At 44.2% G+C, this 24854-nt stretch overlaps 1 protein-coding gene across 1 annotated transcript; it reads left to right on the top strand.

Annotated features, from left to right (window-relative positions):
* Window positions 1-7900: 7900 nt before the first annotated feature.
* LOC137901188 (neuroblast differentiation-associated protein AHNAK-like) lies at window positions 7901-15871 on the top strand. The gene is made up of 2 exons (XM_068745197.1): window positions 7901-10535; window positions 14420-15871. The coding sequence occupies exons 1-2, from the start codon at window positions 7901-7903 to the stop codon at window positions 14701-14703; spliced, it is 2919 nt and encodes a 972-aa protein (XP_068601298.1). The 3' UTR covers window positions 14704-15871.
* Window positions 15872-24854: the final 8983 nt, after the last annotated feature.

Raw genomic sequence — 24854 nt, 5'->3', positions numbered from 1 at the left:
AGGGAAGATCGAAAAGCCAGGCATTAATATTTCAATCCCCAAAGGAGAATTTCAGGGTGATGTAACTGTTCAAGGGCCTGAAATGTATGGAAGCAAATTCAAAATGCCAAAAGCTGATGTCTCCTTACCAAAAGTGACTCTTCCAGAACATGGTTTTAAAATAAAATGCCCAGATATGAAGGGAGCAAAGATTGAAATGCCAGACATTGATATTTCACTTCCCAAAGGAAAAGCCAGAGACATTGAAATTGAAGGGCATGCTAACATAGGAGGGAAGTTCCATATTCCCCCAGTAGATATTTCTGTACCTAAAATGAAAACAAAGGAATCAGATATTAATATTGAGGGGCTTGAATTTAAAGGTGGAAAACTAAACATGCCATCACTTGATGTTTCTCTGTCGAAAATAAAATCTCCAGATGTGGATATCAGCATTGAAGGGCCTGGTCTTGAAGGAGGACATGTCAACATCCCAACTGTTGATACTTCACTCCCCAAAGGAGGAGTTGTGGGTGACATAAATGTTGAAGGGCCTGATGAGAGTGGTGGGAAATTCAAAATGCCAAAATTTGATATATCTTTACCAAAGGTCAGCCTTCCAGAACATGATGTTAACATAAAAGGCCCAGCTATCAAGGAAAGACAGATTGAAATGCCAGACATTGATATTTCACTCCCCAAAGGAAAAGTCAGAGGAGATATTGAAATTGAAGGACATGAAGGAGGCAAGTTCCATATGCCATTGCTTGATATCTCTATACCTAAAATGAAGACAAAGGGACCATCGCTTGATGTTTCGCTGCCCACTATAAAATCTGCTGATGCAGGTATCAGTCTTGAAAGTCATGATCTTAAAGGAGGACAGATCAAAACCCCAACTGTTGATATTTCACTCCCCAAAGGAAAAATTGAGGGTGACATAAATGTTGAAGGGGGTGAGGAGACTGGCGAGAAATTAATTAATCCAGCCAAATTGAAAGTCAAGGCTCCAGACATCAAGGCAGGAACTGTAGAAGGTCAAGGTGCATCCATAAAACTCCCCAGTGTCAAATTACCGACAGTTGACATCTCAGCCCCGAAGGTGGAGCTAGAATTTGGCCTCACCAAACCTAAAGGTGATGATGTAGAAATTGGGCTTATAAAAGTACAGGAAAGCCGGCCTTCCTCAGGGGGGAGCTTTGAGCTACATAACATCTCCCTCAAAGGTCCAAGTTTCTCTCTTCCTAGGTTTGGTGGAAAATCCAGGAACAGCGATTTGCAAGTATCAGGAAGGAGCACCAAAGGAGACATTTCTCTGAGCCCACCACATGTGGAAGGAGAGGTTAGGGCACCATCAGTAGAGTTTGATGACCATGGAAAGAAAGTAAAGAAACCTAAAATCAAAATGCTCTCTTTGAGTACACCCAGAAAGAATGCAGATATATCTGTTTCTTGTCCGGATGTGGATATTGAACTGAAAAAGGGAAAAACTGATATTTGTAAACCAAAAATCAATGTTGAGAGTTCAGATAATAAATCAAAATACAAGGTGAAATTCCCCAAATTTAATATATCATCTCCAAAAGGCCAACTTCTAGAGGGAGAAGCTGATAATAAATTGGAAAGAGATGTGAGAGGGAAAGATGGTTTTCAAGTACCTGATGTCACTATCAATCTACCAAAATTCTCGATGCCAGGATTTGAATGGAAAGAAAAAGATGTTGGTAAGACAAGGGGTTACCTTGAGACAAAGGCAAAGGCCAATATGCCTTCAGTTGAGTTGTCACTGACAACAGTTAAAACCCAAGAGGATGAGGTTCTTATCCCCACAGCAGAGATTGATGCATCAGACACTAATATGAAAATCCCAGATGTTGGTATTTCTCTCCCAAAAGGAAAGGTCAAAGGTCCAGAAGTAGAACTCAAAGGCGAAGGTGGAAAATTCAAGATTCCACAAATTGGCATGCCGTCAGTTGATATGTCTTTATCAAAAGGAATAATTGAAGCTCCAGATGTGCGAATCAAAGGAGGCACTGGACCAAAGTTCAAAATGCCCCCAATGAAAGTGCCAGACATTGATATATCTCTCCCCAAAGCAAAAATTGATGTTCCAGAATTAGAACTCAAAGGCGAAGGTGGGAAATTCAAAATGCCACAAATTGGCATGCCCTCAGTTGACATTTCTCTACCAAAAAAGAAAATTGAAGGTCCAGACCTTGAAATAGAGGGAAGCACAGGAGGAATGTTCAAAATGCCAGACACTGATCTCTCACTCCCCAAAGGGAAGATTGAAGGCCCAGAATTAGAACTTAAGGGGGAAGGTGGAAAAATCAAGATGCCACATATTGGCATGCCCTCACTTGACATTTCTCTTCCGAAAGGAAAAATTGAAGGTCCAGAGGTTGAAATAGAGGGAAGCACGGGAGGAACGTTCAAAATGCCTTATATGAAAATGCCAGACATTGATCTCTCACTCCCCAAAGGGAAGATTGAAGGTCCAAAATTAGAACTTAAGGGGGAAGGTGGAAAATTCAAGATGCCTCAAATTGGCATGCCCTCACTTGATATATCTTTACCAAAAGGAAAAATTGAAGGTCCAGAGGTTGAAATAAAGGGAGGCACTGGAGGAAAGTTTAAAATGCCTCATATGAAAATGCCAGATGTTGGTATATCTCTCCCCAAAGGGAAAATTGAAGGTCCAGAATTAGAACTCCAGGGGGAAGGGGGAAAATACAAGATGCCACAAATTGGCATGCCCTCTCTTGACATTTCTCTTCCCAAAGGAAAAATTGAAGGTCCAGACCTTGAAATAGAGGGAACCACAGGAGGAATGTTCAAAATGCCAGACATTGATCTCTCGCTCCCCAAAGGGAAAATTGAAGGCCCAGAATTAGAACTTAAGGGGGAAGGGGGGAAATTCAAGATGCCACATATCGGCATGCCCTCACTTGATATATCGTTACCAACAGGAAGAATTGAAGGCCAAGGGGTTGAAATAAAGGGAGGCACTGGAGGAAAGTTCAAAATGCCTCAAATGAAAATGCCAGACATTGATATATCTCTCCCCAAAGGGAAAATTGAAGGTCCAGACCTTGAAATAGAGGGAAGCACAGGAGGAATGTTCAAAATGCCTAACTTGAAAATGCCAGACATTGATCTCTCACTCCCCAAAGGGAAGATTGAAGACCCAGAATTAGAACTTAAGGGGGAAGGGGGAAAATTCAAGATGCCACATATCGGCATGCCCTCACTTGACATTTCTCTTCCGAAAGGAAAAATTGAAGGTCCAGAGGTTGAAATAGAGGGAAGCACGGGAGGAACGTTCAAAATGCCAGACACTGATCTCTCGCTCCCCAAAGGAAAGATTGAAGACCCAGAATTCAAACTTAAGGGGGAAGGGGGAAAATTCAAGATGCCACATATCGGCATGCCCTCACTTGATATATCTTTACCAAAAGGAAGGATTGAAGCTCCAGATGTGCGAATCAAAGGAGGCATTGGACCAAAGTTCAAAATGCCTCAAATGAAAGTGCCAGACATTGATATATCTCTCCCCAAAGCAAAAATTGAAGGTCCAGAATTAGAACTCAAAGGCGAAGGTGGAAAATTCAAAATGCCACAAATTGGCATGCCCTCAGTTGACATTTCTCTCCCAAAAAAGAAAATTGAAGGTCCAGACCTTGAAATAGAAGGAAGCACAGGAGGAATGTTCAAAATGCCAGACATTGATCTCTCGCTCCCCAAAGGGAAGATTGAAGACCCAGAATTAAAACTTAAGGGGGAAGGTGGAAAATTCAAGATGCCTCAAATTGGCATGCCCTCACTTGATATATCTTTACCAAAAGGAAAAATTGAAGGTCCAGAGGTTGAAATAAAGGGAGGCACTGGACGAAAGTTTAAAATGCCTCATATGAAAATGCCAGATGTTGGTATATCTCTCCCCAAGGGGAAAATTGAAGGTCCAGAATTAGAACTCAAGGGGGAAGGGGGACAATTCAAGATGCCACATATCGGCATGCCCTCACTTGACATTTCTCTTCCCAAAGGAAAAATTGAAGGTCTAGAGTTTGAAATAGATGGAGGCAGTGAAGGAAAGTTCCAACTGCCTCACATGAAAATACCTGAAGTTGATCTCTCACTCCCCAAAGGGAAGATTGAAGGCCCAGAATTAGAACTTAAGGGGGAAGGTGGAAAATTCAAGATGCCTCAAATTGGCATGCCCTCACTTGATATATCTTTACCAAAAGGAAGGATTGAAGCTCCAGATGTGCGAATCAAAGGAGGCACTGGACCAAAGTTCAAAATGCCTCAAATGAAAGTGCCAGACATTGATATATCTCTCCCCAAAGCAAAAAATGATGTTCCAGAATTAGAACTCAAAGGCGAAGGTGGAAAATTCAAAATGCCACAAATTGGCATGCCCTCAGTTGACATTTCTCTCCCAAAAAAGAAAATTGAAGGTCCAGACCTTGAAATAGAGGGAAGCACAGGAGGAATGTTCAAAATGCCTAACTTGAAAATGCCAGACATTGATCTCTCGCTCCCCAAAGGGAAGATTGAAGACCCAGAATTCGAACTTAATGGGGAAGGTGGAAAAATCAAGATGCCACATATCGGCATGCCCTCACTTGATATATCGTTACCAACAGGAAAAATTGAAGGTCCAGAGGTTGAAATAAAGGGAGGCACTGGAGGAATGTTCAAAATGCCTAACTTGAAAATGCCTGAAGTTGATCTCTCGCTCCCCAAAGGGAAGATTGAAGGTCCAAAATTAGAACTTAAGGGGGAAGGTGGAAAATTCAAGATGCCTCAAATTGGCATGCCCTCACTTGATATATCGTTACCAACAGGAAAAATTGAAGGTCCAGAGGTTGAAATAAAGGGAGGCACTGGACGAAAGTTTAAAATGCCTCATATGAAAATGCCAGATGTTGGTATATCTCTCCCCAAAGGGAAAATTGAAGGTCCAGAATTAGAACTCAAGGGGGAAGGGGAACAATTCAAGATGCCACATATCGGCATGCCCTCACTTGACATTTCTCTTCCCAAAGGAAAAATTGAAGGTCCAGAGGTTGAAATAGATGGAGGCAGTGAAGGAAAGTTCCAACTGCCTCACATGAAAATGCCTGAAGTTGATCTCTCACTCCCCAAAGGGAAGATTGAAGGCCCAGAATTAGAACTTAAGGGGGAAGGTGGAAAATTCAAGATGCCTCAAATTGGCATGCCCTCACTTGATATATCTTTACCAAAAGGAAGGATTGAAGCTCCAGATGTGCGAATCAAAGGAGGCACTGGACCAAAGTTCAAAATGCCTCAAATGAAAGTGCCAGACATTGATATATCTCTCCCCAAAGCAAAAAATGATGTTCCAGAATTAGAACTCAAAGGCGAAGGTGGAAAATTCAAAATGCCACAAATTGGCATGCCCTCAGTTGACATTTCTCTCCCAAAAAAGAAAATTGAAGGTCCAGACCTTGAAATAGAGGGAAGCACAGGAGGAATGTTCAAAATGCCTAACTTGAAAATGCCAGACATTGATCTCTCGCTCCCCAAAGGGAAGATTGAAGACCCAGAATTCGAACTTAATGGGGAAGGTGGAAAAATCAAGATGCCACATATCGGCATGCCCTCACTTGATATATCGTTACCAACAGGAAAAATTGAAGGTCCAGAGGTTGAAATAAAGGGAGGCACTGGAGGAATGTTCAAAATGCCTAACTTGAAAATGCCTGAAGTTGATCTCTCGCTCCCCAAAGGGAAGATTGAAGGTCCAAAATTAGAACTTAAGGGGGAAGGTGGAAAATTCAAGATGCCTCAAATTGGCATGCCCTCACTTGATATATCGTTACCAACAGGAAAAATTGAAGGTCCAGAGGTTGAAATAAAGGGAGGCACTGGACGAAAGTTTAAAATGCCTCATATGAAAATGCCAGATGTTGGTATATCTCTCCCCAAAGGGAAAATTGAAGGTCCAGAATTAGAACTCAAGGGGGAAGGGGAACAATTCAAGATGCCACATATCGGCATGCCCTCACTTGACATTTCTCTTCCCAAAGGAAAAATTGAAGGTCCAGAGGTTGAAATAGATGGAGGCAGTGAAGGAAAGTTCCAACTGCCTCACATGAAAATGCCTGAAGTTGATCTCTCACTCCCCAAAGGGAAGATTGAAGGCCCAGAATTAGAACTTAAGGGGGAAGGTGGAAAATTCAAGATGCCTCAAATTGGCATGCCCTCACTTGATATATCTTTACCAAAAGGAAGGATTGAAGCTCCAGATGTGCGAATCAAAGGAGGCACTGGACCAAAGTTCAAAATGCCTCAAATGAAAGTGCCAGACATTGATATATCTCTCCCCAAACCAAAAAATGATGTTCCAGAATTAGAACTCAAAGGCGAAGGTGGAAAATTCAAAATGCCACAAATTGGCATGCCCTCAGTTGACATTTCTCTCCCAAAAAAGAAAATTGAAGGTCCAGACCTTGAAATAGAGGGAAGCACAGGAGGAATGTTCAAAATGCCAGACACTGATCTCTCGCTCCCCAAAGGGAAGATTGAAGACCCAGAATTCGAACTTAAGGGGGAAGGTGGAAAAATCAAGATGCCACATATCGGCATGCCCTCACTTGATATATCGTTACCAACAGGAAAAATTGAAGGTCCAGAGGTTGAAATAAAGGGAGGCACTGGAGGAATGTTCAAAATGCCTAACTTGAAAATGCCTGAAGTTGATCTCTCGCTCCCCAAAGGGAAGATTGAAGGTCCAAAATTAGAACTTAAGGGGGAAGGTGGAAAATTCAAGATGCCTCAAATTGGCATGCCCTCACTTGATATATCGTTACCAACAGGAAAAATTGAAGGTCCAGAGGTTGAAATAAAGGGAGGCACTGGACGAAAGTTTAAAATGCCTCATATGAAAATGCCAGATGTTGGTATATCTCTCCCCAAAGGGAAAATTGAAGGTCCAGAATTAGAACTCAAGGGGGAAGGGGAACAATTCAAGATGCCACATATCGGCATGCCCTCACTTGACATTTCTCTTCCCAAAGGAAAAATTGAAGGTCCAGAGGTTGAAATAGATGGAGGCGGTGAAGGAAAGTTCCAACTGCCTCACATGAAAATGCCTGAAGTTGATCTCTCGCTCCCCAAAGGGAAAATTGAAGGCCCAGAATTAGAACTTAAGGGGGAAGGGGGAAAATTCAAGATGCCACATATCGGCATGCCCTCACTTGATATATCTTTACCAAAAGGAAGGATTGAAGCTCCAGATGTGCGAATCAAAGGAGGCACTGGACCAAAGTTCAAAATGCCCCCAATGAAAGTGCCAGACATTGATATATCTCTCCCCAAAGCGAAAATTGAAGGTCCAGAATTAGAACTCAAAGGCGAAGGTGGAAAATTCAAAATGCCACAAATTGGCATGCCCTCAGTTGACATTTCTCTCCCAAAAAAGAAAATTGAAGGTCCAGACCTTGAAATAGAGGGAAGCACAGGAGGAATGTTCAAAATGCCTAACTTGAAAATGCCAGACATTGATCTCTCGCTCCCCAAAGGGAAGATTGAAGACCCAGAATTCGAACTTAAGGGGGAAGGTGGAAAATTCAAGATGCCACATATCGGCATGCCCTCACTTGATATATCTTTACCAAAAGGAAAAATTGAAGGTCCAGAGGTTGAAATAAAGGGAGGCACTGGAGGAATGTTCATAATGCCTCATATGAAAATGCCGGATGTTGATCTCTCGCTCCCCAAAGGGAAGATTGAAGGTCCAAAATTAGAACTTAAGGGGGAAGGTGGAAAATTCAAGATGCCTCAAATTGGCATGCCCTCACTTGATATATCGTTACCAACAGGAAAAATTGAAGGTCCAGAGGTTGAAATAAAGGGAGGCACTGGAGGAAAGTTTAAAATGCCTCATATGAAAATGCCAGATGTTGGTATATCTCTCCCCAAAGGGAAGATTGAAGGTCCAGAATTAGAATTTAAGGGGGAAGGTGGAAAAATCAAGGTGCCACATATCGGCATGCCCTCGCTTGACATTTCTCTTCCCAAAGGAAAAATTGAAGGTCCAGAGGTTGAAATAGATGGAGGCAGTGAAGGAAAGTTCCAACTGCCTCACATGAAAATGCCTGAAGTTGATCTCTCGCTCCCCAAAGGAAAAATTGAAGGCCAAGGGGTTGAAATAAAGGGAGGCACTGGACCGAAGTTCAAAATGCCTCAAATGAAAATGCCAGACATTGATATATCTCTCCCCAAAGGGAAAATTGAAGGTCCAGACCTTGAAATAGAGGGAAGCACAGGAGGAATGTTCAAAATGCCTAACTTGAAAATGCCAGACATTGATCTCTCGCTCCCCAAAGGGAAGATTGAAGACCCAGAATTCGAACTTAAGGGGGAAGGTGGAAAAATCAAGATGCCACATATCGGCATGCCCTCACTTGACATTTCTCTTCCGAAAGGAAAAATTGAAGGTCCAGAGGTTGAAATACAGGGAGGCACTGGAGGAAAGTTTAAAATGCCTCATATGAAAATGCCAGATGTTGGTATATCTCTCCCCAAAGGGAAAATTGAAGGCCCAGAATTAGAACTTAAGGGGGAAGGGGGGAAATTCAAGATGCCACATATCGGCATGCCCTCACTTGACATTTCTCTTCCCAAAGGAAAAATTGAAGGTCCAGAGGTTGAAATACAGGGAGGCACTGGAGGAAAGTTTAAAATGCCTCATATGAAAATGCCTGAAGTTGATCTCTCGCTCCCCAAAGGGAAAATTGAAGGCCCAGAATTAGAACTTAAGGGGGAAGGGGGAAAATTCAAGATGCCACATATCGGCATGCCCTCACTTGATATATCTTTACCAAAAGGAAGGATTGAAGCTCCAGATGTGCGAATCAAAGGAGGCACTGGACCAAAGTTCAAAATGCCTCCAATGAAAGTGCCAGACATTGATATATCTCTCCCCAAAGCAAAAATTGAAGGTCCAGAATTAGAACTCAAAGGCGAAGGTGGAAAATTCAAAATGCCACAAATTGGCATGCCCTCAGTTGACATTTCTCTCCCAAAAAAGAAAATTGAAGGTCCAGACCTTGAAATAGAGGGAAGCACAGGAGGAATGTTCAAAATGCCAGACACTGATCTCTCACTCCCCAAAGGGAAGATTGAAGACCCAGAATTAGAACTTAAGGGGGAAGGTGGAAAATTCAAGATGCCACATATTGGCATGCCCTCACTTGACATTTCTCTTCCCAAAGGAAAAATTGAAGGTCCAGAGGTTGAAATAGATGGAGGCAGTGAAGGAAAGTTCACACTGCCTCACATGAAAATGCCTGAAGTTGATCTCTCACTCCCCAAAGGGAAGATTGAAGGCCCAGAATTAGAACTTAAGGGGGATGGGGGAACATTCAAGATGCCACAAATTGGCATGCCCTCAGTTGATATATCATTACCAAAAGGAACGATTGAAGGTCCAGAAGTTGAAATAAAGAGACGCACTGGAAGAAAGTACAAAAAGTCCCACATGAATATTCCAGAAGTTGATATTTTTCCACCAAAAGGAAAAATTGAAGTTTCTCAGGTCAAGCTCAATGGAGATGGTGGAAAATTTAAATTGCAACAACATACTGACCGATCACAAATTAAAGTTCCAAAGATTCCAGACATAGAGTTTGATATTGGGACATCACAAGATGACGATGATGGTAAAACTGAAAAAAACAAGAAAGTAAAAATCCCATTACCATCTCTCTCATCTCCTGAAGAAGGAATAAATATACGTGGGCCAGAAATTCAGCATGAGGGACTTAAAATGCCTAAAATAAAAAAAGCTGTTTTTGTCTTGGTAAATCCTCCTGAAACCAACAAGCCCACCACAGCTATGGGCAGCACACATGAGGAGTCAACACCTGAATGTGAAGCAGAAGGCCTCAAAATAAAGACTCCCAGAGACAAAATAAAGCCAAGCTTCTGCAAGCCCACAGAAGCATCAGTTGCTGTGAGCCCAGAGTGGGAAGGACAGGACAAATCAATGGTTGAAGAAATAAAGATGTCCCAATTGTCATTTTCCCCTGGTAAATCAGGGTATTTTGATGTCAAAGGTTCAAGTTCAAGTCCCATATGTAAACAGGATGCAAGTACTCATAAAGGCTCTAAAGATGGTAAACACACATTCAGTGGTAAAATTCAGCTTCCAACGGCGGAATTAACCTCTTCATATGGGAGAATGGCTGCAGAGGAGGAGAACACATATGCAGATGTGAAACTGTCAAAAGATCCATCTCCGGGAGAACTAAAGAGAGGCCCTAATGGATTTAAAGTAAAATCTGGCAAGATGGCCCTTGCAGGTTTTAGTGAGGAGCCTCTTGAGGGTTTGGTGTCATCTCAAGCCAGAATAGAGATGCTGGACAGGGACAGGTCTGAGTCCCCTACTGGTTTTACCATGGAGCTAAGCTCAAAAAAGTTCCAGACTTGGAGCACAGACGACAGCAAAAGACTGGAATCTGAGGAAAAAGAGTCTTCCCCTTGGTTCAAGGTCCCTAAATTCACCCTCAAGCCACACTCTACAGGTAAGGATAAGGCACAGTTCCAACAAATCAACAAGATATTAGAAAGATTATAAACTGTGTCTTACAAGAGGCAGATGGTAACTAAGTCTATCAAAGAGCAAATTAATGTCTTCCTTGTTAGCAAAGAATAGTTTTAAATAACACATTATTTCTATGACAGTGATATAGAGTGTAGACTATTGTTTTTACTCAAATATTTAAGTTTTTATTTATAGTGCACCTCTAATGATTTTACATTTTTAAATCAGTTTTATTCCCATTTGTAAGATTATGGCACTTTTTCAAGTCTGACAAATAAACTTACTGTAGTCAGCACTTTGTAGTTTCTCTCTGCCTGCTCTCAGATAATACAGATTTCAACAGTACTACCATAGAGGAAAGTGGTTTTTGATCAGTGTGGATACTCTAACTTGGTACATTCCATCTACCATTTGGATAATGGGGAGCATAGGACACATAAAAATGCCTTTAAAATTCTTAAATTGCAAGAATTTAATTGATTTTAGAGCTTTTATTTTTCTTTCTAAATCTGTCATTTAGTCTTTCTTATAACTGTAAAAGTAGGTGATATTAAAGTGTTGTAGAAGAGTGAAATACAGTAGTCCCTCATTTTCCGCGGGGGTTACGTTCCAAAAACAACCCGCAATAAGTGAAATCCGCAATGTAGTAATTTTTATTTTTTTACAATTCTTATCAGAATCAGAATCAGAATCAGAAGTGGTTTATTGCCATTGTCAGTGAGGGTTCACAGACTAGGAATGTTTCTCGGTGAAGTCGTGCTACATCTAACATTAATGACAAAATACAAAAACCATACAAGTACGGACACATCAGCAGCAGCAGGAGTGGATACACAGATGTGTACTAGCAGCAGTAAACTAGCGTCATCACGCAGTGCAAATGGAACAGTGCAAGTTGTATTCAGGAGTCCGGGACAGAATTATTAAGTGTTTATTTGTCTTACGGCTGAGGGAAAGAAGCTGTTCTTGTGGCGGGAGGTTCTGGTCCGGATGGACCGTAGCCTCCTGCCTGAGGGGAGAGGGTCAAAGAGTCCGTGTCCAGGGTGGGAAGGGTCGGCTGTGATCCGACCTGCACGCCTCCGAGTCCTGGAGACATACAGGTCCTGGAGCAATGGCAGCTTGCAGCCGATCACCTTCTCCGCAGTACGTACAATGCGCTGCAGTCTGTGTCTGTCCCTGGTGGTGGCGCCAGCGTACCACACGGTGATGGAGGAGGTGAGGACGGACTCCACGATGGAGGTGTAGAACTGCACCAATATCTGGGTCGGCAGCTTGAGTTTCCTCAGCTGCCGCAGGAAGTACATCCTCTGCTGAGCCTTCTTGTTGAGGGAGCTGATGGTCGGCTCCCCCTTGAGGTCCCGGGTGATGGTGGTGCCCAGGAAGCGGAAAGAGTCCACGATGGAGATGGGGGTAGGGGAGTCTGTGAGGGAGAGGGGGGACGGTGGGGCTGTGATTTTCCTGAAGTCAACGATCATCTCCACTGTTTTCTGGCTGTTCAGGTCCAGGTTGTTGCTGCTACACCAGGACACCAGCCGGTCCACCTCCCTCCTGCAGGCAGACTCATCACCGTCCGATATGAGCCCGACGAGGGTGGTGTCGTCCGCAAACTTAATCAGTTTAACGGACTGGTGGCTGGAGGTGCAGCAGTTGGTGTACAGGGAGAAGAGCCAGGGGGAAAGTACACAGCCCTGGGGGGATCCGGTGCTGATAGTCAGGGTGTCCGAACCGTAGACCCCAGCCGCACATGCTGCCTCCGCTCCATCAGGAAGTCGGTGATCCACCAGCAGAGGGAGTCGGGCACGTCGAGCTGGAGCAGCTTGTCCTGGAGCAGTCCCGGGAGGATGGTGTTGAAAGCTGAGCTGAAGTCCACAAACAGGATCCTGGCGTCGGTTCCTGGGGAGTCCAGATGCTGCAGGATGAAGTGGAGGGTCAGATTGACTGCGTCGTCTACAGACCTGTTGGCTCGGTAGGCAAACTGCAGCGGGTCCAGGAGGGGGGCGGTGAGGGTCTTCAGGTGGTGGAGAACCAGGCGCTCAAAAGACTTCCTGACTACAGATGTCAGCGCTATCGGTCTGTAGTCATTAAGTCCTGTGATCCTCGGCTTTTTGGGGACAGGGACAATGGCGGAGGACTTGAAGCAGGCTGGAACATGACAGGACTCCAGGAAGGGGTTAAAGATGTCTGTGAAGACAGGAGTCAGCTCACTGGCACAATGTTTCAGGGTGGAGGGGGAACATTGATCGGCCCCGCAGCTTTGCGGGGGTTCAGCTTTGTGAACTGTCTGTGCACATCCTGCTCCTGGATGCAGAGGACAGTGGGGGGGGGGGGGGGTCTATGGAGGCATTTGGCGGTTTGCCCTCCATGTTGTGGGTGGAGGAGGGGGTGACTGGAGGGTCCGGATGGGTGTGGGGGGCTGGTTGGTCGAAGCGGCAGTCATGCATATTTAAGCGCTGGGCAAGCAGCAGGTCGTTCAGAGCTCGGGGGGCTTTGGGCTTGTCGTTGGTAATGCCCCCCCCCCCCCTCCAACCTGCTGCAGGGTCGTTGGCAGAGAACTGCTGCTGGAGCCTGCGTGAATATACTGATTTAGCGTTCTTCAGCTCCCTGCTAAACCTGTACTTCACCTCCTTGTAGCTGTCTCTGTCTCCGCTCCTGCGTGCTGCCTCTTTCTTACGTCTGATCTGGCTGAGCTTCGGTTCTCTGGTGGGGCATTTAATAAACTGTCTGTATTTAGGAAGTTCCTGGCTCAGATTTCCCTTGTTAAAGTCACCAAGAACAATAACAAGAGAATCAGGGAAAGTCCGCTCCAAACACAAAATCTTTTCCGCGAGTGCACGTTGAGCCTCGTGCACGTCGGCGGCCGGCGGGATGTAAACAGCTGCCAGGATGAATGAGGTGAACATGTACATAAATGTTTTAAGGCTGTAAAACCCCTCACCACACACTTTATACACGTTTAACAGTCAGGCATTAATCTGAATAGATTGTTTCAGTATTATAGAATGAAACCAAAGATCAAAACCTTTTCAGAACTAAACATTTGTTTGAGAAATATAAATATATAGTACGTACAGTAAACGTTTTCCTGTTAATAATGTTAAGGCGTGCAGGTCGAGGAAAGAGCCGCTTGGAGTGCAGAAGAACAAATATTCTACTCGTGCTGTCTTTAGCCTCTCATGCTGCTTTATTGGATAGCTTAGCACAGCGGAACGGCAGCGGCTACATGTATCAACAGGAAGAAACAAAACCCAAAAGGGACGTGACGTTTATGCTCCTACAAAATAAAAGCCTCTTTTTACACAGAGAATAAGAGCGCTATAAAACAAACGCTTAACAAATAAATATGATAGCTTTTAGAAATAACGAATTCAATTTTAATGATCAACCTACGAGGTTGAACACATAAGAAGTTATTAATAGCGACTTGCGCGTATTTCACAGTTCCTCCGACCGCGCCGCTTCGTCCTTGCGCCGTTTCAAGGCGCGTTCAAGTGCAAAATAAAAATCTGAAATTGCACTAAAAAACTCCGCGAAGCAGCGAAGTCGCGGAAAATGAACCGCATTATATCGAGGGACGACTGTACTGAATAAATTGTCCAAAGATTGCAATGTTAATATTGTGTGTAAGACTCTACATAGATGACATAATTAACATAGAATTTGTTCGAAATATTTACGTATTTTATCTTTATAATTGCTTTTATCATGATTCATTTGGTTTTATTGTACGCACATTAATATATCACTTTCTATTTTTATCTTTTTTTTTTTTTTTACATAAGATTCTCCTCCCTCTTGACATTTTCACCGATCCTCCTCACCTCTCCGTTATCTTGCCTTTCCTTGTTTCCTCCTCTCCCTCCCCAGGATTCTTGGAGATAACCCCAGAGGGCTCTCCTCAAGCCCAGAGGAAGGGAGAGGTTGGAGGTGAGGTAGATGCATCAGGGTCTCAGGGCCAACATTCAGGTCTCGACTTCAAACCGCAAGAAATGTCACAAGAGCATCGAGTCTTCTTCTCAGAGGAAGGAACTGTCACCATGGTGACCAAGACCACCAAAATCACCCGCCAAGTGGTTACTTCTGAAACCCACACAGGTGAATCTTCAACATCTACAGCGACTACTCGCCAGATATCAGACTCCAACTATTAAGGATGCTGTAATGATAGCTTAAATGTGTTTCTCATTCTTCTGTTTTGCTTTGGTGAGGTTGCAGTGCTTTTGTAAGATAAGGCTGCCATGTTGCAAACCTTGATTATGTAAAACTAGTTTATTTAAATTTTGATATGTGATGAAAAATGACTGCATAAATCAGCATTATTGTAAGAACAGCATTATAGCGAAAAGAACAATACACAGTGTTTTATATTTTTTTCATTTAAAATGTGATTATTTTAGTTATTTTTGAGTTCCGTTCGGTTAGTCTTACTCGTTTATCATATGTTGTTTGGTTTTGATGGTTTCATTCTAAATGTGAACATGTGGGTTTGATAAATTATTGTTTTTGTGTGTTCAAAATGGGCAGGAATGAATCAATTAATCATGTCAGCATGTTGATTTTAAGAGAAGTTCAAAATAATTCAGTTTTAACCATTACATTTACAAAAAGTAATGTTTATGTAAATAAAATCATTTAATTTCGTTTTTGAAGCAGTATCCCTTTAATATAAAATGTCATTATTTTCATACTCACCAAAGTCAGGAGGAGAAAATATATTTTCTTACCTGGTAAACTATTTTTTATCGACCTCAAAAGAAAGTTTTGGGCTTTTTGATATCACAAGCAAATCAAATTTTCTGCCATAGTTTTATATTTTAAGCATTTAAGCTGGATCTGTTATCCAGAGTCGGTCACAATGAGTGAGCAGGATACTCTGGATTATTTACTGCTGTTGGGATCAAACCTGTGACCTTCTACTCACAAGTTTCCCTCAAACATTTATGCCACAGTGCTGCTAATTGTATTTTTCTTTCTATTTTTATGTGAATTTTTGTGAATTAAGTTTTGACTGCAAGATACACTCCCTTCCAAACAACAACAACAAGCTGAGAAGAGATTTGGAGATTATGGGGTACTTTGATATAGCTATTTGTAGTTCAGTTAAATATTGCTATAAGACTAATGGCACAGCCAAGGAAAAGTCGTACAACGAGATGAAAAGGTCGAGGACAAGAGGAATAAGGCATGTTTTCTTTTCGGCTAAAATGTCTTTATTAATATGACATTCCTTCATTTATTATATAAACATTCTTTTAAATATTATGGAAAAACATCAGATATTGAAATATTAATGTCAGATTAATAAAAACATTTATTCTGCCTTTTCCCCCTTATTATATGTGTGTGTGTGTGTGTTAACAAATTCCTTTGGAATGGAGGGAGAAAAGCTTTCTGTTGTTCTGTTTTTAGGTATTTATTGTCTCTACATTGAGACATTTAAGTTTCAGTTCCAAATGCAATACCTTCTATTTGATAAAAATCAACTGTAATATAAATGTGGGTTTTTTTAACTATTGATTTACACTAATCATAGCAATTTATCTACAAAGTAAATAGTTTTATAGAATACAATGTTGTGATGTTACATTTTTTGAGTAAAAGAAAAGTATTTAAGAATGAACACCTTTTACTTTATGTAGTTTACTAGGTTGGTAGATGGAATCAAATTGTGTAATAAAATGCATGAAGTAATCCTGACAAGTTTTTTCATAAACAGCTTTGAACATTTATTTTAACATTGGATGAATCTTGAGTGAAGTAAACGTGAAATGTTTACAGTCAGAGTATTTGATCGGTGGACCTCAATGGTGGCAAAGAAGCAGCGCAGAGGTAGAGAATCAATACCACCCCAAGCGTTCTTGTTATTCCCCTGATCAGAACATCTCAGACTCTCCTACATTGACTACTTAACAATACATTATTAACACATCATAAAAATATTACAGGACTGTCACATTATAGATTAACAAATATCCCATAAACTAAACATTAGGCAGAGAAGCAAAGGGACAGCAGAGAAAAACATTTTAAGAACACAATTCCTGTGTTGTAAAAAGATCAAGATCAAGTCTTAAAAAATATATATGAGAGTTGTTGTTTTTCGTCTGTGGATTAGAGACACAAGAGCACACGGATGAGTCAAGGAAGGAGAACGTAATAAACTATGCATACCAGTGCATGACGTCGTCCCTGTGTGTGTGTGTGTGTGTGTGTGTGTGTGTTCTCAATCTATTTATCTACTGCTATGAAGATGCTGTGCAACGTGGATGACAAGGGTGACTGTGTGAGGGCAGATTACTGCTGTATGAGGAGCAAACAGTGCCACTGAGTTGTGGGAAGTGAGAAGCAAGAGACTGCAGTGTCAGTTCTTCAGATCTGATAAATACTGTTAGATCTGAGGAATGGTGAATTTGACTAAGCATATCTATAACTTAGGGTGACATGTGCCCATCTCCACCTGCTTCCTTTTAATGTGAGCTTTCCAGATGGTTTCCAATAATGTCTTGGATTCAAGAAGACGCCTGACAACACCCCCCGCCCCCGCCCCATATTTCATAACAATCATGCTTCTCAATTCTGTTCTATCAGATCATGTAAGTAACTTCCTTAAATTGTACGGCCCTAAAACATCCATCCATACACCCATCCGTTTTCTTCCGCTTTTCCACTTTACAAAAACAAACATGTACACAAATCCAGAGATTCAGTCAGATCGTCAATGAAATATAATCCAAACGCTGCATATAATTTCAACCCGTCTGACATTACAACTAGGCATTACTGTGGGTCTGTCTGTGGAGTTGCACACAGTAAATATCAACAGTGTGTTGTGTAACCCAGTGGTCCCCAACCACCGGGCCGCGGCCCGGCACCGGTCCGTGAGGCATTTGTTACCGGGCCACACAGAAAGAATAACTAACGTATAATATTTCCGTTGTATCGATTATTAGCGTCTAAAAGGTGTTTTATTTTGAAAAACGACCAGATTTTCGCCAGCGTAACATTCGCCTGTGAATTTTCAGGCTTTACGTGATACGATACTAAAAACAACCATAAACTAGAGAAAATTAAATTAAAAAACAAATGTCTTTCGAGAGCTTCTTTGCTAATGGGAAAGTCTGACTGAGGAGGAGGAAGAGGAGGAGGAAGAGGAGGCGCCGACGACCTCCAATAAAAGAAAGCTGACAAACCAGGAGCCTGACTTAAAACACGGTTTATCTCCAGCTGATTAGCTTCTTTAACGAGGCAATGAAGGGGTTAAAACTGCTTTGGCACAGAGAGACCAAGAACCCTGAAGTAAAAGACAAGAATGTGGAATTTATGACACAAAAAAAGCATGAACATGAAGGACAGAAGTAAATATACAACAACTAATGCTGAGTAGATATTGGTGTAATACTTGTTTAACAGTTATTGCAAGTGCATTATATAAAGTTTATTGCTAAGATTAGATTCCTCTTTTTTCCGCGAAAATATTTCCCGCCATGAAACCGGTCCGTGGCAGGAAAAAGGTTGGGGAACACTGGTGTAACCGGTTTATGAGTTTTGACATTATAATTACACAAAATGTTCTGTTTGTCACGGCTCTGTTGATACCTGGAGTTTTATACACTTTGCAGACTTCAGGTCCTCCAGCTGCTTCTTCTGTGGTTTTGTTTCTTCTTCGTGTGTCCATGCATCTGTTCGTAATACGGAGTTTTCCCGATGCCTCTTCCCTTTTTATATCTCGTATCGGAAGAGGTCAGCCATCCATTGTACCCCAATGATTTGTGTCTCCATCTGTGAATGTACTTTACTTTTATTTGTGTTGATGTTGAGCTGGAACTTCATGCAGACGCTTGGATTTATGGGGAGATGCTAACTGTGTCCCATGTCTCCTCCCCCTTTAGTTTGGGCTGGACTGTTTGCTAGCGACGCACACTGGATTTTATATTGTATGTTGTTAACCAGATTAAACGGCGAGTGCCTCCAAAAGTTCATCCTTCCTGCATCACACGCTGCACAAACTACACAACGCCAAAGTCCACCTAAAATAATCTAAATCACTGTCTATATCTGATAGAGTTAATTTGCTTATTTTCAATTGTTTAATGTAACTGTTAGGCGCAGAACAGTCCCATCTGGTGGGCAGCGATGTTTGCGCCCTAAAAGTATTGTGATGTCACTGGGTCAAGAGGTGGAGCTACGAAGGTGATAAATAAACAGTTCCGGAAAGCGGAACGGAGTTGGTTTGGAGGAGCGCGCCAGACCACCCGGTCTTGGCTGCGTCAGAGAAAAAGGATTCCTGCCCCTGCCTGATTCATTTCGATGCATTTGTAAATTAATACAACAATGTTAGAGACTTTATCCCTAACAATATCCCACACCAAATCCTTTAAAGCCCCCATGTTGGCAGGTATGAACAAGACTGGATCCAGACTCACAACTTACAGCAAGACTTAACAAGTCAAAGAAGCTTTATATGCTGGGCTATTGTAGTGTTGCCGGTAGTTGTCGGTTGGACGCGCTCCAGCGGCTACGGCTTGTTTTCGCCTCTCCGTGTCCACAAAAGGGAGAGTCCAGAAACGGTTTAAGCAGGTAAAAATTGTCCTCATTTATTACAAAATACAACAAAATTACCCTCAATAAAACTCGAGCATCTGGATAAAACAATTCCGCCAAAGCAGTCACAACCTGTATGCCCTTCCGGGTCAACATCTGGGCACCGCCCGATAGGCCCTGCCTTATATACACCTTATGGCCACAGCGCCACACAGTGCACAACATAGGAAACACATTCCATCAATTACATTTGGCTCCTACGAGCTAATTGTCTCATCATTCCATGGACATTACGGTCTGATTTCTACCTTCTTCTTTTTTAACTAACTTTTATTTCTACCTTCTTCTTTTTTAACTAACTTTTGACTAACAAAGAATGACAATGCAATGAAAAATAAATGTTCACCGCTCATTGAAATGCTTTGAAATTCAAAAATGCAACCTTAGAATGTTATTGAAGGACATAACAAAGCTTTATATCTGTTTTTTTATATCTTTATTTTTCTACATTTTTCAATGTCATGTAGAAACTCAAATGAACAACAATAGTCGCTGGCCTAATAAAGGCAACATATATAAAAGAAAACATGAAAACCATGTTTGTAAAATGATTTGTACTACATGTATAAATGATTAAATTCATTTTTAATTTGAAAAATCAGCCAATAGGTGAAAAGAGCATTTGTTAAAAATCTTCATAAATAGAGCAATAAGAAACAATATTTGTTTCAGTCCCTGCTTTTGACATTACTACTGCTACTACTGTGTACATTTACAACCCCCCATATGATTCCGGTCGCCTCTCCCCCCTCTGCGTGGCACGAACTACCCCTCATATCGGTGAGTGGGCTGCACGTCAAACGAGCTCTCCGTCATCCTCCGCGCTGAGCGAGCGCGCCCGGGGCTACTGCAGTAAGATGGGGCGGCGCACGACACCGACCCGCGCTGGATGAGGTGATGCGCAATAGCCGAACGAGCGGGGGGGGGGGGGGGACACCGAGCAAAGAAAGGATTCACCCAACGCGGATTTATGCAATGGGACAGAACCTGGACGCACGTTTTTGGCCGGTGTGTCGCGCTGGAGCGGGCCGACGCGGAGGATGCGTTAGATCCCGCTGAAGGATGCTCCAGAGCCGGAGGAACAACAGCCAAGGTAGCGCAGAAACGTTCAGGGATTCAAAGGCCGAGCTGGAGACGCGATGAAAGCCTCCAGGCTCCCCACTCAGGCCATGCTGGGAGGGGGAGATGATGATGGAGCTGTGGCTCAGCTCCATCATCATCCAGCTAGGAGTAGCCTGGAGTGATGCCTCTTAAAGTAAATCCTTTAAGCTGCGTAGACCTGAGAACTGCATTCACAGATTGTACTTCAGTTTGAGTCCGATCTGATGCATCTCTTTGGCTGATGCAACAAACACTCTAATCGACAGCACAGTGGGGGGGGAATGTCTGATTTCATATGAAACAGCCCGCTTTTGTGTGAGGAACACGAGGAGAAGCCTCTTGGACCCCCCCCCCCCCCCCCGAAACGAAAGGGAAGCGAATCCACTTCTCTGTGTGGAAAAGAAACGGCTGGCTTTGTGTTTCATTCAGATGTTCTTTATATCAGGTCGTTCACCTTTCATTCAGACTCCTCCCAGTGTAATTTGTGATAATAATGCTGCTGTTCGTCCTGCAGGTTTGTGTCATCTGAACTGGTACCAACCAGGTGGGCAGCAAAGAACAAACTCCTCATTATTCTCTTGATCACCAGCTGACAGCTCGACATGGACTCAGCGAGAGAGGCAACCCTCTAGTGCTTCCGCTCATTCATAATGCACGGTGTGTTTTTTCCAAACACGTATTTTAACTTTGAGCTATCGGGCTCAGAACCCAGAAGTGGCTCCTGATAGTGCCGGCGTTCCCTCCCACCTGAGAGGCTGCATTTTAATAAAGGATACGGAAGGACAAACCTCTTGAGCGTAGATGAGGCCCACAACAGGCACCATGCTCCAACAGAATAACAACAACAACTACCCCTGCCTGAACATGTCAGCCTCCACTCGGGCGATTCTACACAAGTGCTCCAAAGCCTCTCTGCCCTTGCCAAGTCGGCTGGAGCTGGGTCTGGGTGACCTGCCCCTGATCCGAGGCCTCAGAGCTTGGGCGCTGTGCTCCAAGAACCGCAGGACGGGTGGTGGTCTTCTTGGAGGAGGACAAGCACCCACAGCTCCTCCGGCAGGACACAGGGGCTCCACTTCCTGCCTGAGACCTGCAGATGCATGCCTGAGTGGGGAGTGGGGTCGCATGGGGTATGGGCACCCTTTGGGGCTGGATGCTGGGCAGGCTTTAGTAACGGTTGCCACGCTAAAGACGTCAGAAGGCAGTGGCAAGACGCAGACTCAGTGCCTCTTCCTTCAAACAGAGAAAGGAAGTTGTTTGTACTCCACAACTAAGCCGGATTCTGGTGTGATTTCCAGTACAGGCTCCAGTGTGGTTGGGGGGTGGCTAAGAGGGAAAACAGGAGGAGGAGGCAGAGACACCCCAGGCGGGAGGAGGGACCACGGTCTAACCTCGCCAGCACAGACCGGAGCAAACCGGGTTAGAGTGCGATCCGGCCGGAGATGGAGGAAGTCCTGCAACGCTGCAGGCTGGGAGAAAACAGGCGTGAGCAGAGCGAGGCAGCAAAGCAGCAGGGAGGACCATGCTGGAGGAATCATTCTGGAAGAATGGCAGGAAGAGCAAGACAAAGGGGGACCAGACAGTCTGCAGTCTCCCAGCCAGCAGCAGGACATCGGGGAAGCGAGGCCCGAGAAGGAGGGAGAAAGCCGCGATGCTTCTCCAAGAAACTGCTTTCAGTCTGAAAGGAGCGCACAGAGAAGGGAAAGCTACGAGCGAGGTGAACGTCCAGGAGGAGGCGTTCCAAACAGGCTGAACGCTGAGGCAAAAGGAATGAGGAAGGAGAGGCAAAGGAATGAAGATGAGGAGAGCGGATGCCTCTGTTTGTTGGAGTCCTCACACTCCACTGTTTTAACTGTGCTAAACTGGGACCTAGAATGCAACAGCGTTCAACCAGAATCCCACAGCAGCCACGGCGGCGAAGAGACCAGAGGAGCCGAGGACGAGGAGACGAAGACACAAGCGTCTCGGAAAAGAGAAGCGGACGCACACTCGGGGCTCATGAAGATACATCCCAACAGCGATTCTGTTCCTGGCCAAGCTGAGCAGGCGATGGACGGCGGCGCAACAAGTCAGAACGGAGACTTTGATGGCAGGGCATCAGGTGGACGCCCCCGTGAAGCAACTACAGCTAATGCAGAAGGACCTTCGGCTCGTGTCCCTCAGGATTCAGAGAGAGACGAGGGGAGTGAGGATGGTGCGGGAGGAGGCATCGCTCGCACCGACGACTCCGTGGTGACCGGCCCCGTCCAAGTCACCACTGCAATCTTCCTGTTGCCCTCCCTTCCTGTAGAGGGCAGCACATGCAATGCTGACCACGAGACTTGCAATGTTGCAGGAGAGCAAGCGAGCAGCAAGGCTCATCGCCTTGAAGGGGCAGCAGACAGAGGGATTGTGGGTAAAGACGAGCTGAACTGTGTGCCTGACGTCAACGACACTGTGGAGAAAGACGCTTCAGCTCCTCCTCTGAGTGGCTCAGATCACACCATCTTTGATGGAGACGGCAGGATCACAATACAGAGCACATGCCACACAGCAGAGCTTCATGGAACCGAGAAGAGAGATGGAGCGGAGGAATCCCGCTCAAAGGATTTGGCGCAGAGAGTAACTCATGACGAAGGGGGTGAAGCTGGGGGGCGTCGGGAAAGGAAGCGCACCTGTGCAAACCGGGATGACAATGAAAGTACCGCACGGGAAGACGATAGCAAAGACATTCTGCAACATTCTGCACTGAAAGAAGCCTGGATGGAGACCAGAGATGCACGTCAGGGGAGGGGGGGAGAGGCAGGGGGCATCCCGGGACGTATCGGAGCAAATGGGAAGGCCGGCTCCAACTCCACTTGTTTCGGTTTCGCTGATCCCCGTACCTCTCCTGGGCTGTCCCTGGATAATCCTGCCCCTTCTTTGCCCCCACTGGGATCCATGGCAACTAGCCTGCCCTGTTCAGAGGAGGCGGAGGAAGGGGTCACTGTGACGACGGGGAACAAGGAAGAAGGCCAGGGGGGGAAGGATAGAAACAGGAGAGAGCTGGAGGAGCAGGTCAAGGAGGAGAGGGGCTCCGCCGTGGCCAGCGAGGAGAGCGAAGATGAGTTTGGAGTATTCGTGCAGGCAGAGGGGGGGGCGCCCTGGATGGAGGGATCCACCATGTCTGCCTCAGTGCCTTGTGGGAGCAGGACGAGTGTTGGTGAGTTTCATGGATCTAATTCTGTCGTTCTCCGTCTCCTTCTGTCTTTGCCCCCCCCTGGAGCTTTAGGAAACTTGCTTTTGTGATTTTCTTTGACTTAAGATAAAGGAGTTCATGAGGTACGGCTCATTAGTAGTACGCAATCCGAAGTAAAGCTGTCTCTTAACCAAAGTGCAGCTGCAGAGAAGCCGCTCACGCCCCGCCGTGCCGTTTCCGAGGCGCTGCAGAGATTTAGTGCATTTTTAACCTTTCGTACAGTTTAGGAATGCCGTAACAACCGCTCTGTTTCAAAGGGAGGCACCGGCGGCTTTAGCGTAGGTAAAGGTCAATAACGCTGGCCCATATTTAAATGTTGTTGCAGCATTAATAGCTGCTACAGTTCTAATCCAGGAAATCACAAAGACATGATGGAACAGCCAATAGCCCTGCGGCATCATGCGCTACAGGTATTCCTATTCTTTATGCATCTGGCTTCATCTACTAACTGGAAAGATGAAGTGCTGTAGATTCACTTTGATTTGCACCACTCACTGGTGGCTGCTTCTTCAGGCGCCGGTATCGTTGTCATGAGACCAATGCACCATGACCAACCGGCAAACAAGCGTTGGGATCATTCAAGCTGTCGGCCATGGCCTTAGGAGGGGGCACAATGCATGTCTGGCCAAGCTGATGAATAGAATCAAAGTGCTTTCATTAACCTTAACAGGGCGGCGCACACGTGGAGGCAAAGCGTGTCCCTCAAGTGTCCCAAGTCTCAGAGAAATAGCGTCATTTCATTCCTTCAGGTTTGCTACATGCTATAAGCTACATGCTATATGAACATGTGAAATCACTGATTACATTATTAGCTATATCTTATTTTTGTGGATTTAAAAATCATCTTCCCACTCAGCAGAAATGAATGGAAGGGCACGGCTTCCTGGTTGGTCGGGAAAAAGTAAAGAAAAATAATTAAATATGAATATGTTGGTGATTGTCAGTCTTTGTGCCATTTTAGCCTGTCCTTATGTTCCTTTCTTCCATCATGAACCCAGCTGGCACTGCAGGGTGGAGGGTAATGGCTCGTCCCGTCTATTTAGCTGAAATCAGTTTTACATTTTATTCATTCCCGTAATGGCCGGTTGAATGCAGAAATATATGTTTTGAATCTAGTTCAACCAACACTCTAAATGCATTCAAGTCTCAAGAGTCTGGCGGTCCTGTTCATAAATCATGAGGAGCCAATGATAAAACACTGCGACCTCGAAACAAGCACAGCGATCCTCTCGCCGAGCGATTTGCAGCAAAGCCACCGTTTTAGTAAGTTAGTGTCGCCTTCCTAGTTTATTCACCGTCCAGCTGAATCGGGGTTAAAACCACTGTAAAAAACAAAAACACTTTTAATCATCTTGTTAACGGTACAGTCTGTCCTGACCTGAATTC

The sequence above is a fragment of the Brachionichthys hirsutus genome, chromosome 11, assembly GCF_040956055.1.
Source record: "Brachionichthys hirsutus isolate HB-005 chromosome 11, CSIRO-AGI_Bhir_v1, whole genome shotgun sequence".
Classification (NCBI taxonomy): domain Eukaryota; kingdom Metazoa; phylum Chordata; class Actinopteri; order Lophiiformes; family Brachionichthyidae; genus Brachionichthys; species Brachionichthys hirsutus.
This window is presented reverse-complemented; position numbering and strand designations above follow the sequence as displayed.